The 12,652-nt window shown below is 34.1% G+C and overlaps 1 protein-coding gene across 11 annotated transcripts in view; it reads right to left on the bottom strand.

Moving 5' to 3' along the window:
• Positions 1-649: 649 nt before the first annotated feature.
• Positions 650-12,652, bottom strand: part of ZNF280D (zinc finger protein 280D) — a 51,072-nt gene continuing 39,069 nt past the window's right edge. For 8 of the 11 annotated variants that reach the window (XM_048060207.2, XM_048060210.2, XM_067003883.1 and 5 more), the window contains one exon: positions 650-5,033. In XM_048060207.2, the coding sequence (XP_047916164.1) occupies positions 4,397-5,033 (637 nt within the window). In that variant the 3' untranslated portion in view covers positions 650-4,396. Of the gene's footprint in view, positions 5,034-9,945; positions 10,002-12,652 lie in introns of all 11 variants that reach the window. The other 3 variants (XM_048060213.2, XR_010834253.1, XR_007161905.2) reach the window with 3 other exon arrangements.

Genomic DNA, 12,652 nt, shown 5'->3' with positions numbered 1-12,652 from the left:
AGCAATGGTCATTCTAAAAAAAAAATCCCCCACTTTAAATGCAGATACACAGATCAACATCACAGTTATTCTTGTGGTTGTCATAAAAGCCTCAGCCTCTCTGAAATAACGGTTCAAACAGTAAATAAACTTCAACAAAACCAGCTCATTTTTACATCCATAAATACACTTTATAATGCCTTGCGGGCATAACAACTACATTAATCTCCCTCAAAAAGAAGTGTTTCACAGCTAACTATTTCCCACATTTTCTTCTCCCCCTGCTCCTTTTTCTTTTTTATTAATATGTATCTGGTGCAGTACAGAAGAAAACAACAATTTCACACGCTTAGTTTGGATCAATAAAATGACTAAATACAAAATTTCAATCGAGTGTTTTAAAGCTAGAACAGTGATCCAAAACCTAAAAGAATACAGCATGAAACTCTGCGCAACCTCTGTAAACTAATATGAAATACCAGTCAACGTATTTTCATTTTTATAAAGCAGTGAACTAACAGAAATAATACATAGTCAAAATTATACTTAGATACTTAATGCTCAAAGGAGATAACGTGCTGGGCTTCACCACCACCTTTCCTTTGAGCTACATTAAAATTAGAGAAAAAGTTTTATTAAAAGCAAAAATCATTCGAGTAATCATAAAACATACTTACCAAATTTTTTATTAGAGGCATATTATATTAAGCATACATCAAAAATACAGGGTGCAACTACACAAAATAAGCTCAGCTCACAAGCCTCAAAAATAAAACACTAATGAGAACAAGAAGAGAACAATCAGGTATAAAATCTGCTCTACACAAATTTCTGAACAGTCTCTTACAAAACTTTACTGTGACAGTGTATGGCCACAGTCTTTGGTGGAATATTAGTATACCTTAGAGCATTAAAAAAATAATTCATTGCTTTCTACATGCTAGCATATAAATAACAATGCTTACACTTGCAGAAAAGCTTTGAGTTTTTTTTTTTGGTTGGTTTTTGTTTTTTATGTAAGGTTTTGCAGAATAAAAAGTGTTACTCGGGATTCTTAACTCAGCCCTTCAGTTTCTAATGCCTTCTGTCACTAAAGCACCAGAGAACGTGACTTAACACCTATTGCCCAGTGTTTCTTCTCTCTCCATTTCCAATAAGTAAAAATGGACATACCTTAGTTATAAAAATGTTCTTGATGTTTTGCTTCTGCTAGGTTTTGCTTAAAATGGCAATTTAAATACATCGGCCTATTCTTGGAACTCACTATGAACTATGATTCAATCTGATTATTTTCCTGGGTTTATTCATGCATTCTATGAAAGAACTGAATCCTAGGTAAGCCAAAGTTTCTTTCACAAACTGCACGAGACAAACTGAGGCATTTGCCATACTTGAGGAAGTGCCAAGTGACTGTATCATCACTGAGCATATTCTATTAATTACAACAGCTTTCCATTAAATGCAAATAAAGAACACGTGTGGCATGTGACTTCCTTAAAAATACAAAGTTATATAAACAAAGGTGAAGTTGTTATTCAAGCACATTTTGTAAATGTCTTCAGAAGGGAAACAGTGATTCTAGTATGGATACCAAGAACTAACCTTAGGTTATTTTTTGTTAAGGCAAACTTCAGATAAAACGTCTTTCTAAATTCAAAGAGAATGGTGGCACAGAATAACTGCCAACGGCTGGATGGGAAACAAAACAAAACAAAAAAAACCTTTTACATCACTCAGAAAACAAAAAATTGAATTATGTGCACCGATTACATTCAAATAGCTCAGAATGCAGTCAGTGTTAATTGATCTTCTGGAGTGACATCAGTCAAAAGCACCAATTTAACTTAGCTCTAGGAAACCCACTGAATACACGACAGTGTAATTTTCATCATTATGCAACCTCCTGCAGCGTTCAAACAGCAAACAAATTACTTCAGATAGGAAAACTGCAATGGATTCTTAGATTTTCTCCTTCACAAAATAACATGCCACTGCTTTCATGATACATTTTATTGGCCTATTTAAAGTTATCCCATGGTCTTGCTAGAACAACCTAGTTCTCTCTCACCTCTTCCTTTGGAAGCGCTGGTATTTCATATGTGGGTGATATTTCATTTGTGAGTTTATGGCCTAACATTACTGTTTTAAGGGATATGGATTCTCTACATGGATTGAAATAAATAAGGGTTTACATATTAAATATCTGAGAATACATATATATTTTTGTCAAATACTCAGGTTTATAAATTTTTGATTTTCCAAACTTTCTCAACAGTAGCTTTCAAACTATACATTTTTCATCCACATTTGTATTATTAAAATGGTAAACATTTTAAAAATTTAATTGCATAATAAAAGACAAATGTGAGGACATTACGAGCAAGTACCATACAACTGGCTCCACCTTAAGTTAATGTTTTCCAACACCACATATCAGATTGTTATTCAAAATAATTAACTGGCATGTAAAAATTAATATTCATATTAAAAATAGTACAGGTTTCTCTTGGTTTATATAAACACAGGAACTCCTTCAGTAACATATGCACCAAGTTCTACAGCTGGTTTAGAACTCTGCAATACCCTTTTTGGAATGCTGTGTTTTATAATCCCTCATGCCTACAAGCATGAAGACACTAGACCTGTTCATACTACCTCAAATTAAAAAATTCACTACAACTTTTAAAGATCAGAAGAATACTGCAACTTATTGTTCTCAGCTTTTTCACTTGTTTCTTATTTGGAGCTCTTAAAGCAGCAGATCTTGGAGAGCTGTGACTATGTAAGCCATTACACTTTTCTTTCTAAAAGGCTTCTAAACCTGCATGGATGAAAATTAAGAAGCACTTTAACATCTGATTCATATAGCTTTTTAAGAGTTTGAAGCCATTTTTGAGGTGTGGTTTATTCAGAAGTTCCAACAATGAGCTGAATGGTCTCTAAATTTTAATACTGTTGCTAATTAGACCCACTTAGCAGCTAAGTCTCGTTAACCTAAAAGGACAGAGCAGACTTCAGTAGCATGTTGATGGCCCAGAAAAATATCTTTATATAATCTGGAAAAGTTGGCGCATCTAACCACAACATACGGCTACAAAAATACGCTTATGCATAGGCACTTGCTTATTTCAAAAAATCACTTATGTGTCAAATTCAGAATTTTGAAATAAAATAATTTCTGGAATCTGCTAATAAAGCTTTTTTTAAAAAGGTGGGAAGACTATGCCCAAAGTTTCAAGCTGAGCAATAAAATTATTCACAAAGACAAAATTTTGTTGCAAATATTTACTCAAAAAGTAATAATTTACAGCAGTGCTTTAACAGCTGTTCAAAACATTTAACATTCATTAGAAATAAAACTAAGTCAAAAGCACATTCTGAATGTTTCAAATGGAGCAATGAAGTCCTAAGAGCAAGCTACTGTTAGTCATTTGCATTCCTATACCTAGCTGCTAGCTATAAAGAAAAAAAACAACCCAAAACCAGCAGCTATCTTTCTGTACATAACAGACTACAAAAAGTCCTGAAATCGAACTGTACATTCCTATGCTCTCGTGTCCTTTTTGTAACAGTTAGTATTTAGCAGCTGCAAAATGGCAGAACTTATGCCAGCTGGTATTTCCAGTTTGGGGTTTTCCTTCTTTCTGCTTAAAACAATTTTTACATTAAACCATACTTTGGTTTGACTTACAGACCATTCCTATGGGTCTACTACTAAGAATATTTAAAACAATGGTAAAAGCCTAACAGCTACAGTACTTTCAGCAGTATGTCCTACTTTATACAATTATGCTCGGTTATTTCTGCACAGCCTGCACATTGAAAACCCCACAAATATATATATTTTGTCATAATATTTCCACTTTCACTGAAAGTTTATTAAGGTAAGCTTACAGTCTGGCAGGATTACACCTGTACAGAGGTGCATAGATTCATATAATTCTGTTTACATGCTTTTACAGACAGGAATGTGACACCAAATCCAAAGGTTTATGTTTACCCAATTTATCAGTAGACCAACAACCATTGCTACAAGTGTGCTCCACTTCAGCATCAGAACTGAATTCACACTAAATTCCACCATTTCACTTAAGGATTTTTAAAAATCTTTTCTTGACTAGCAAATCACTTTATGTGAGATTAAAAAAATAGAATTTATTCCTCCTTTCAAATGTTGGTTTATTAAGATATACCACACAGAAGAGACAGGCAGACAAATTGAAATGTGTTACCTTTCATAAACTTAGTTAATCTAGTTGTACATACATGTACATGCTACCTTCATATGCAAAGTTTCCCTGCTGTGCCTCTTTCTCTCTCTCAAAAAAACCCTACGAGCAACCATGAGCACACTTGTCAGGAATGGTCCATGGTGTTCCTACCATTATTTATAATAAACAATAAAATGAACACAATTTCAGCTTGTTTCATTTTCATCTGTCTTGTTCACAGTTGTATCCATTCTGTTGGGACTGCTTTCTTTAGAAGTCTCGTCTGTTCGTTCAGAGGGTCGTTCAGCTTTCTTTGATGAAGGTGCAACGTTACCTTTCTGAAGAATTTCAGTCGCTTCATGCTCTAGCACCTCTGATGGAGTCAAAGGCTCCAAATGAATACTGCCTTGTTCACTAATGTCTGAACTAACGGATTCAGGTTCATTTCTTTTTCTCAAGAACTGCTCAAAACTAACATCTTCACCCAACGTTAGTTTTAAGTCCTTTGCGTTCATTGCTGAAAGTGTAGTTTCATCCAAGTTTTGTACTTTAGTCTGGTCAGTCAAGACACCATCATCTGAACTTTGGCAAGTTTTCAACTCACTTTCACCATGAATACATTTTTGTTCTTTGTCTACTAATTGTTTGTTACTATCTGAATCACAACATGCTCCTTTCTCATGCAAAGAATTCTTGGAGCTATTGTCATGGAGTTCCAAATTGGGAACATTTTTTGTATCTGAGAATGGTGAGTTTTCTTCATTCTTTTCAACCGATGCAACATTTTTAGTTTGATTTCTATTGCATTCTTTTGTTTCCTCTGAAGACTCATGCTCTTGTTTGCTGAAAAAACAAAACATGTTATTTTTATAACAGCTAAAATAAAACAACGCATGGCTGTGCTCTGCAAAGTGACACTCAGAGTGGTATTGCAGATTTCCTATTTGGTATTTTCATAGCAAGATGGGCTGAATTTAACAAGTCCATTTTTCTTAACCATTTACAAACTCAGCCTTAGTACTCTTCAATTCTTGCATTTCATCTCCAGAAATGAAGGTTAAGTTGTTCCCTTCCTACAATGTAGAACTTTTCAAAATACACCATTAAGTTCCTCTTTGATGCAGATGTCGATACAGCTATTTGGGAATTTCTGTTGATGATGTACAAATAAAAGAAGCCAGTTCACACGTTTATGTTGCCAAATTAACTCTGCAGTACTAATGGCAGTCAGGAGAAAAAAGAATAGTTGGAAATCAACATTAATTTAAATCTAAAATTTAGTGGAGCAGCTAGAAATTTGAGAATTCATTAAAGTAAATCTGTGAGGACTATTTTTCAGAGTAAAACTGCATGTTGATTAAAAATAGGAAGGAACAGTACTGACTCATACAAGTAAGAATGAGAATCTTATTGTATAATAAGATCTAAAACACAGTGTATGAACTTTTATACAAAGTAGCTGCAGTTTAAGTCTTGTATTATCTCAATAAAGCCACATGCAGTTCTCTAGGGTTATTAGGGAGGGGGGAGAATAAAATTCTCCAAAGAGACCGAACTGTATATTTCAGATGCCACCTCTACCCATAAAAACATCTAGTCACATGCTATACGCAATTTGCTTATGTGTTTATATTATAAGAGTCAAAATCCTAAATTCTACTTTCTGATATTTCTTTTTATTTGTTATAGGAACCACTGGCTTCTCTCATTATTTCCATGAGGAGCTCTATTTTTGCTGTGAAGATTCAAGTTTGGTAAAAACATCATTCTAAACCCATTCAATTTTTTTTTCTGAATGAGAAGTAGCTCTAATTACCTTAAATAGTGATGTTGATAGACAAAAAATACACAAACAAAAAAGAGAAGGATTGGAGGGGAGATGAAAGAATGAGTTTGATTTCAGATATAAATTCTACATAGGAAGTGAAATTAGGGGCAAGTACATCTCCCAGTTTAACTTTTGAATCTGAAACTTGAAAATAGTCTGAAACTTGAAAACAGTGACACGCAGATAAGAGAGGCAACAGATAGTATCATCAAGTACCTTATTAATCAAAAAATCATTCGTACTTTTTTTCTTCACATGGTTTTAAACATGATTTGAAATCACTTCTGACTAAACCCACCTTTAACACTGGATAAGCAATAGACGGTTCAAAGACTTTTACAAGGAATAACCAACTACCTGTTATTAAGTTTTTACACTATATTTTCACGCTGAGAAGTCTAACCATGTTTTCCTAGTGATGTAGGAAGTTAAAACAATTCATGTGATTCACCTATATGCCAAGTGATGCTGAGCTGCATAGAAAATGGTTAGTCTGGTCCAGGTGCTATATGCTGCAAACATTCGTAAGTCTGTTTTCAAGCTTTACTTTCACTTAAGGAGGATAATTCAGAAATATTCTACTTCCTACTTAGAATTTATGACACAGGAATATTTTGAGCAGGGATAAGTGACTACAGAAATACTGTTGAATTGTGAAATCTCACTGGCCACTGAAGTAGTCAAAATAATAATTTTCACCCTGTTTCACCAGTTTTTCATTCATAACAAGGAATTAGCTCAAGGGACAGGTCAACCTTTATTAAATTACAATTTGCAATTACATATTTGCTACCACTGCCAGACAGAGGCGTGTTTTTTTTCATTTATTGTACTAAAACAATAAACAACAATTGCCAATAGATGACTTTTCTATCCAAATTCTTGTCCTCCCTCCTAAACTCCTAGAAAAAGTGGAAAAAGTGTAGTATCTGAGAGAAAACACAAAACTAGGTTCTAGCACAGGAATCACAACTCAGAACCACACAACAGCCATGGCTAACATAATTAGCCTTACTTCACCTATTCCTAATTACCGTACCTGTTCCAGAAAAACACTTAGCTATACAGAGCCTTAAATTCTAGTAAATATTTAGAAATGCATTCATATGAAAATCCAGTCAACTGTTTATGGAAGTGTATATACATGAGCTACTTTAGCTACTACTTTTCAGTGAGCATCCTGAGGGCAAGGAGTAGATGCAGAGTTAACAAGCACAATATTACGCTTTACCTGCCCAGTTTTGAACACAGGTATGCAAAAAATATGGGTTTAAATAAAGGGATGACTAATACCTCATCAGCACACACAACAGTGTTTCCACACTGTGAATCCTATATGGATTACATGTATGTACACACACATTTCACACCGAGAAACTCCTCAGAAGGACAAACCTCCCTTAACATCTCAAGGGAACCCATCACAAACTCCCTCACCTTCTAGTAATCAAACCCCCAGCTTTGACCAAATGAAGTCTTCTCACTGTAACTCATTTTTGGTGAAGCATGGGAGGTGGGGGAATGGGAGGAAGAAAAATCTTTATATATTTATTTCTCATGTAGAAAAAAAAAGCTGTCTCTTACCAATAAAACAGAGTATAAAAACCAATTGAACAAATTTTTGCACAGCAATAACCATCACGGAAACAAATATCCAGAAAACAGTGATATTTTATTGCTAGACACATCAGTAAGCTCATTTAGATTGACCAGTTCTTCAATGAAATAATTTCTCTCTGCTGAGAACTGCTGATGAATAAGCAAAACTCAGCAGCTGTGATGCACTAAAACCCGCAATAAAAAAAAATAAATCATATGGGATTTCAAGAGAACATTCCGTTAGTAGCTGAAAAAGAACAGCCTTCTAACTAATATTTGAATGAAACGCTCTACTCTACATGCAAACAGCAGATACAGTGTAAAAACACTAGAATTTCAGAGATCAAGAATACCTGGAAAATGTAAAAACAACAACTGTATATAGAAACTGTATACAGTATATAGAAACAAGAATTTCGGTGGTTAGAATACAAAATCTGACTGTTCTTTAATAAATCAGTGAACTGAAGTTTCTAAAGCATGACATCAACCACGGCTACAGAATATCAAATCTGGGCTATACTCAGGAACTAGCTGGTGTATTGCCTGTATGAAGCCTGGCTTTAGAATAAGACTACTTCAAGGGACTAGTGGAAGAAACAGCTTTGAGAACAAGAGATGAATCTACTAAGTGAAAACGTGCACACACACCAAGCTAGAGATGGCTAGAAATTAAGAGGATTTTTTTTCTTTTTTTCTCATTATATAGAAAATGTAAGATCTGGGGGCCAAGTGAGTCTGAGGGAAGTTCAGCTCTGCATGTGTGTGTGTTTTGTTTTGAAATCCTACTAAGCTTGAAGTTTTTTGCTGCAATTTGCTATGCATATTCACTTAATGTTATTTAGATCATTAGTATTTTTTTATATTAAGTTTTTAAAAACATTCTGGAAAAAATATTGTAATAAAGAAAATCATACAACTTCAGAACAGAAGTATGAAGTGACACACATCTGCATACACGGTAGTTGCATGCAGACCCTCAGTCTGTGGGCTGTACTTAAGAGGTAACAAAATCAGTACTGTGGTTACATTTACATTAACATTTTGGTATGAAACAACAGCATGGTTTTGAGGCAAATTCCTTGACTGAACCAACTGCTTTGATCTACTCATCTGCTCCTACAGGACTAATTACTTGTTAATATCAACATAGCTATGTTGGCTTAAAAATTTTAAAAAAGTGTTTGAGGACTGAATACCTCTGGTGCTAGAGCTACAATACTCTAGATGTCCGTCTTAGAGGTCATAGAAATCAATGAACGTATCAAATGAATAGTTTTAGCAGGAAACACAGAACAGGCTTATAAATTAAAATGAGTTTTATCTACTTAAATACAAGGATAGGAGAATGTAGCACATAATATTCAATTAGAATTACAATGACTGTTGACCGATCTGTAGCTTAAAGATGAAGTTAGGTTCTAATACCTGAACCATTTTAGCCTCAATTCTTCAGTATGCATTTTAAATGAAAGTAAAATTTCAAATGATTTGCCACACTGCATGAGACTATAATAAAGAAAAAAACAAAACAAAACAAACCCTTTCTAAAAAGCGAAGTAACCTACAGAGACTCTGAAAGCAGACAGTTTTCCCTTTTATTTTTAAAACACTCTAAGTGCACCTATAAAAAATAACTGTAGTCGTGTTTTGACTATGCTTTTCAAGGTTAAATTTGCATCAACAATTGTGAAAGACTACTAATTGGCAGAGGAGATTTCAGGCCACAGGACCTGAAGTAGTAATTTAGATTGATTACATGATGTATAAGTCTGCCTGCACTTCATGCCCAAAGCAATGTATTAGATCTCAGTTATTTTCCCAGACTGACATTAAAAATCCACAATTTCAATTATTTTACATAGATCAGTAATTGGTACAGTTACCCAACAAATTAAAGCTAATAATTTTGTTGAGTGTGCTTTCTACAAACGACACAGGTCATGACACTGAATGAATCCCCATGAACTAACATGTCGGGCTGTACGTTAAAATTGCTTTCTGTTTTCTTGGAAATACTGTTAATTCGTACTCAGTACTACACAAAATGCTTCTTCTAACACTCGATACAATTTATTATTGTTTTATGAATTTTGACTAATTTGCAGTTCAAGCATTACTAAGAACACATTTTGACATTTAGAACCTAAATTCTATGTGCCTTGTTGAGTAAATACATTATGACTGACGTTCAAAAATTTTTATTGCAGAAAATATACATTATGAAAATATCAATTAAAATACTTTCACCCAATTACCTGAGAAATAACACAGCATGTGTTATTTTGTGTACTTGAATTTCAAGATGTAGCTGATCATTATATTTACCTTTTAAATGTTGGTGTTTCTGTTTTTCCTTCAGATAAACTAGGTCTTGAAATTTTCTGTAATAATTAATGATATTTCTTTTATTTTACATCCATGACCAATTGATTACAATGAAGTTGTAGAAACAAATTCACACCAACCTTCTCATACATCTGCTAGGTATTAAAAATACTTAAATATAGAATATATAATAAAAATATGTATAAAATATAATATATAATAAAAATACTTGATCGACAAAATTAAGTTGTTTATTTTTTTGTCTAACTATTTGACTACTCAGTGAATTCTGGTTTTACAATAAGAGGTTACTGTATATAACCTCTTAAGTATTTAAAAAATGCATAATTAGTTTTATATATTATTAGTATATTTCTCCCCACAGAGATGGTGTATTTTATTTCAGTGAAGACAAATTATTCAGCTAATATTCTGAAGTTGTATGTTAAAGTTATTCTGTCTTCTAAAATACCCTTTACAACACTTCTGTCATACTTTGTTACATTTCTGTCCTACAAAACTCATATGATCCATACTAAGAAACACTTTTCAACTTTAAATTATTGTACCCTCCATGCTCTTCCCTACATTTTGGAGATTATTGATCTGTATTGCTCTAGCTGGCCTACTACAGAACCTCCTTCTCTACACACCATCGTCCTCTGCTCTGCCCAAGGAACTCTGAGGAAAGGAAAATTTCTTGGCTTAGCTCTCTGAATTTTATACACTATACTCTAAACAACCTGAATCATCAATTTATATTTTTGGTTCTTCAGCACCCTGCTTGTTCTTTTACCTCCTGCTACCTATTCCCACAGGGCAGGGTGTACACTGCACTTCAGCTGACTCCACATGACAGAGGAAAAAATGACGAACGTAGTTAATGCAGTTACTGGCAGATCCTGACAAGGTTGATGAATAAAATGTCAAGCACCTGCATGCATCAAAATAGCAAGCACTCCATGGGATCTTGGAAAAAAATAACCAGAAGTTCCCCAGTGAAAGGCAGCTCACCTTTCTGAGAGGTCCTGGTTCAGACTTCATGTCCAACCTGAGAGATAACACCAAAACGCCTGTTTTGTCTGTACTCTCCATCTTCTCCAACCATAGGGACTATGGTGGTTTTCCATGCCTTTTTTTCATCCTTTTTTGTTGTATTTTTTAATGAAAACCAAAATTATGGAACATAATTTTGTGGGAAAAAAAATACAAATTTCATAAACATGTGGTTCTCATTGAGCTTGCAGGAAATGCATTCCAAACTTTGTATGTGATGCAAAAGTATGAAAGATGGAAAGTAAAGGCAAAACACATCTAAAGTGGTAATGAAATTTATGGACAGAAACGATGCTACTATTTTTGTTTCACAATCTTTTTGCTTAACAGCACTGAATAAAGATGGACAGGCTTATCACACTGCTACATAATCTTTGCTTCTGATACAAAACTCTGATACAAACCTCTTCCACTTTAGAGCATACACAAGCAACATTACAAGAGAACTCTTTACTAGGTCTGAGGACTTCTCTCGCTCTCTATCTGGATGGAATTTCCATAACAAATTGTCCTTTTAGAAAGCCAACACAAAAGACAACTTGTTACACAAGAAAGTTCTGTAAAATCTAAATCCAAAGATGATATTTTTGCAAAAAGTCGTGTATATACTGTGAGATCATCTAGCTTTCTGTTAGGCAGAAAGCATGAGGAAATTTGTACACATGGCTAGAAGGAAAGTAATTCAGGCCTAAAGAGGCATTTCCAGAGATTTTCCTCTATAAAGAAATGCAAATAAAAAAGTCAAAAAGTTACAGTTCAGAATCAACATTTACACATTTCTCAGGTTATATTTCAGATCAATTTCTGGGTTCACTGAAGATACATACATAAGGCAACTAAGCCATTCCTTCACTGGAATCTGGCATACAAATCAACCGAATTGGACTGACTAAAATTTTGCAATCGTTGTGTGGCAGACATAATAAAGACGTCCCTCCACCACTGCGATACCTTTTTGTGGTAAAACACAGAAAGCTAGCTCTTTGCACTACGCATATCTTCGGAACTCCATGAAACAGAAGTGTATGTATAGTTAGAACTATCTTGCATCTTCAAACTAGTTACGAAGTTCAGAAATATTGTTTAGACTGTGTGGAGAAAAGAAAAGACATTACTTCCAACTTAGCTTCTCTCTCTAGAATGGAGATTTTGGTCTTTAACCTAGTGGATAATGAATTAAGATTCAATGTCTTCAATAGTGTATGGTTAAAACACAGATAAAACGGATGAAGATGCTTACAGTATGAAAGCAACTTGGTAATCTGAAATCAGTTTACAAAGCTTATACTTCATTTTGAGCTTAAACGTACTTCAGAGCTCCAGAAGAGCGTTTCAAGATTTCAGAATGTATTATTATTGGCTATACAAAAATTATAAGATAAATTTGTTTCACATAACCTGTTCCAGTTGCATCACCTCATGAATATCATCAGTCTTAAGAAAGTTACTGGTACTTTTATGGTAGAATTTACTGCTATTTTATGTGAGGAATAACCTCCTCCTTACCATAAAGGCCTTTTAAACAACAATTGAAGATTTAAGACCCGAAGTGATAAATTTGTTGAAGCGTAGTCTTTAAGAAGTGTATAAAGCTACACTCTGAGCCAGATTATTTATTTATTTATTAAACATCTACCACAACCCAACTGCC

This window comes from Anser cygnoides, chromosome 11 (genome assembly GCF_040182565.1).
Source record: "Anser cygnoides isolate HZ-2024a breed goose chromosome 11, Taihu_goose_T2T_genome, whole genome shotgun sequence".
Classification (NCBI taxonomy): domain Eukaryota; kingdom Metazoa; phylum Chordata; class Aves; order Anseriformes; family Anatidae; genus Anser; species Anser cygnoides.
This window is presented reverse-complemented; position numbering and strand designations above follow the sequence as displayed.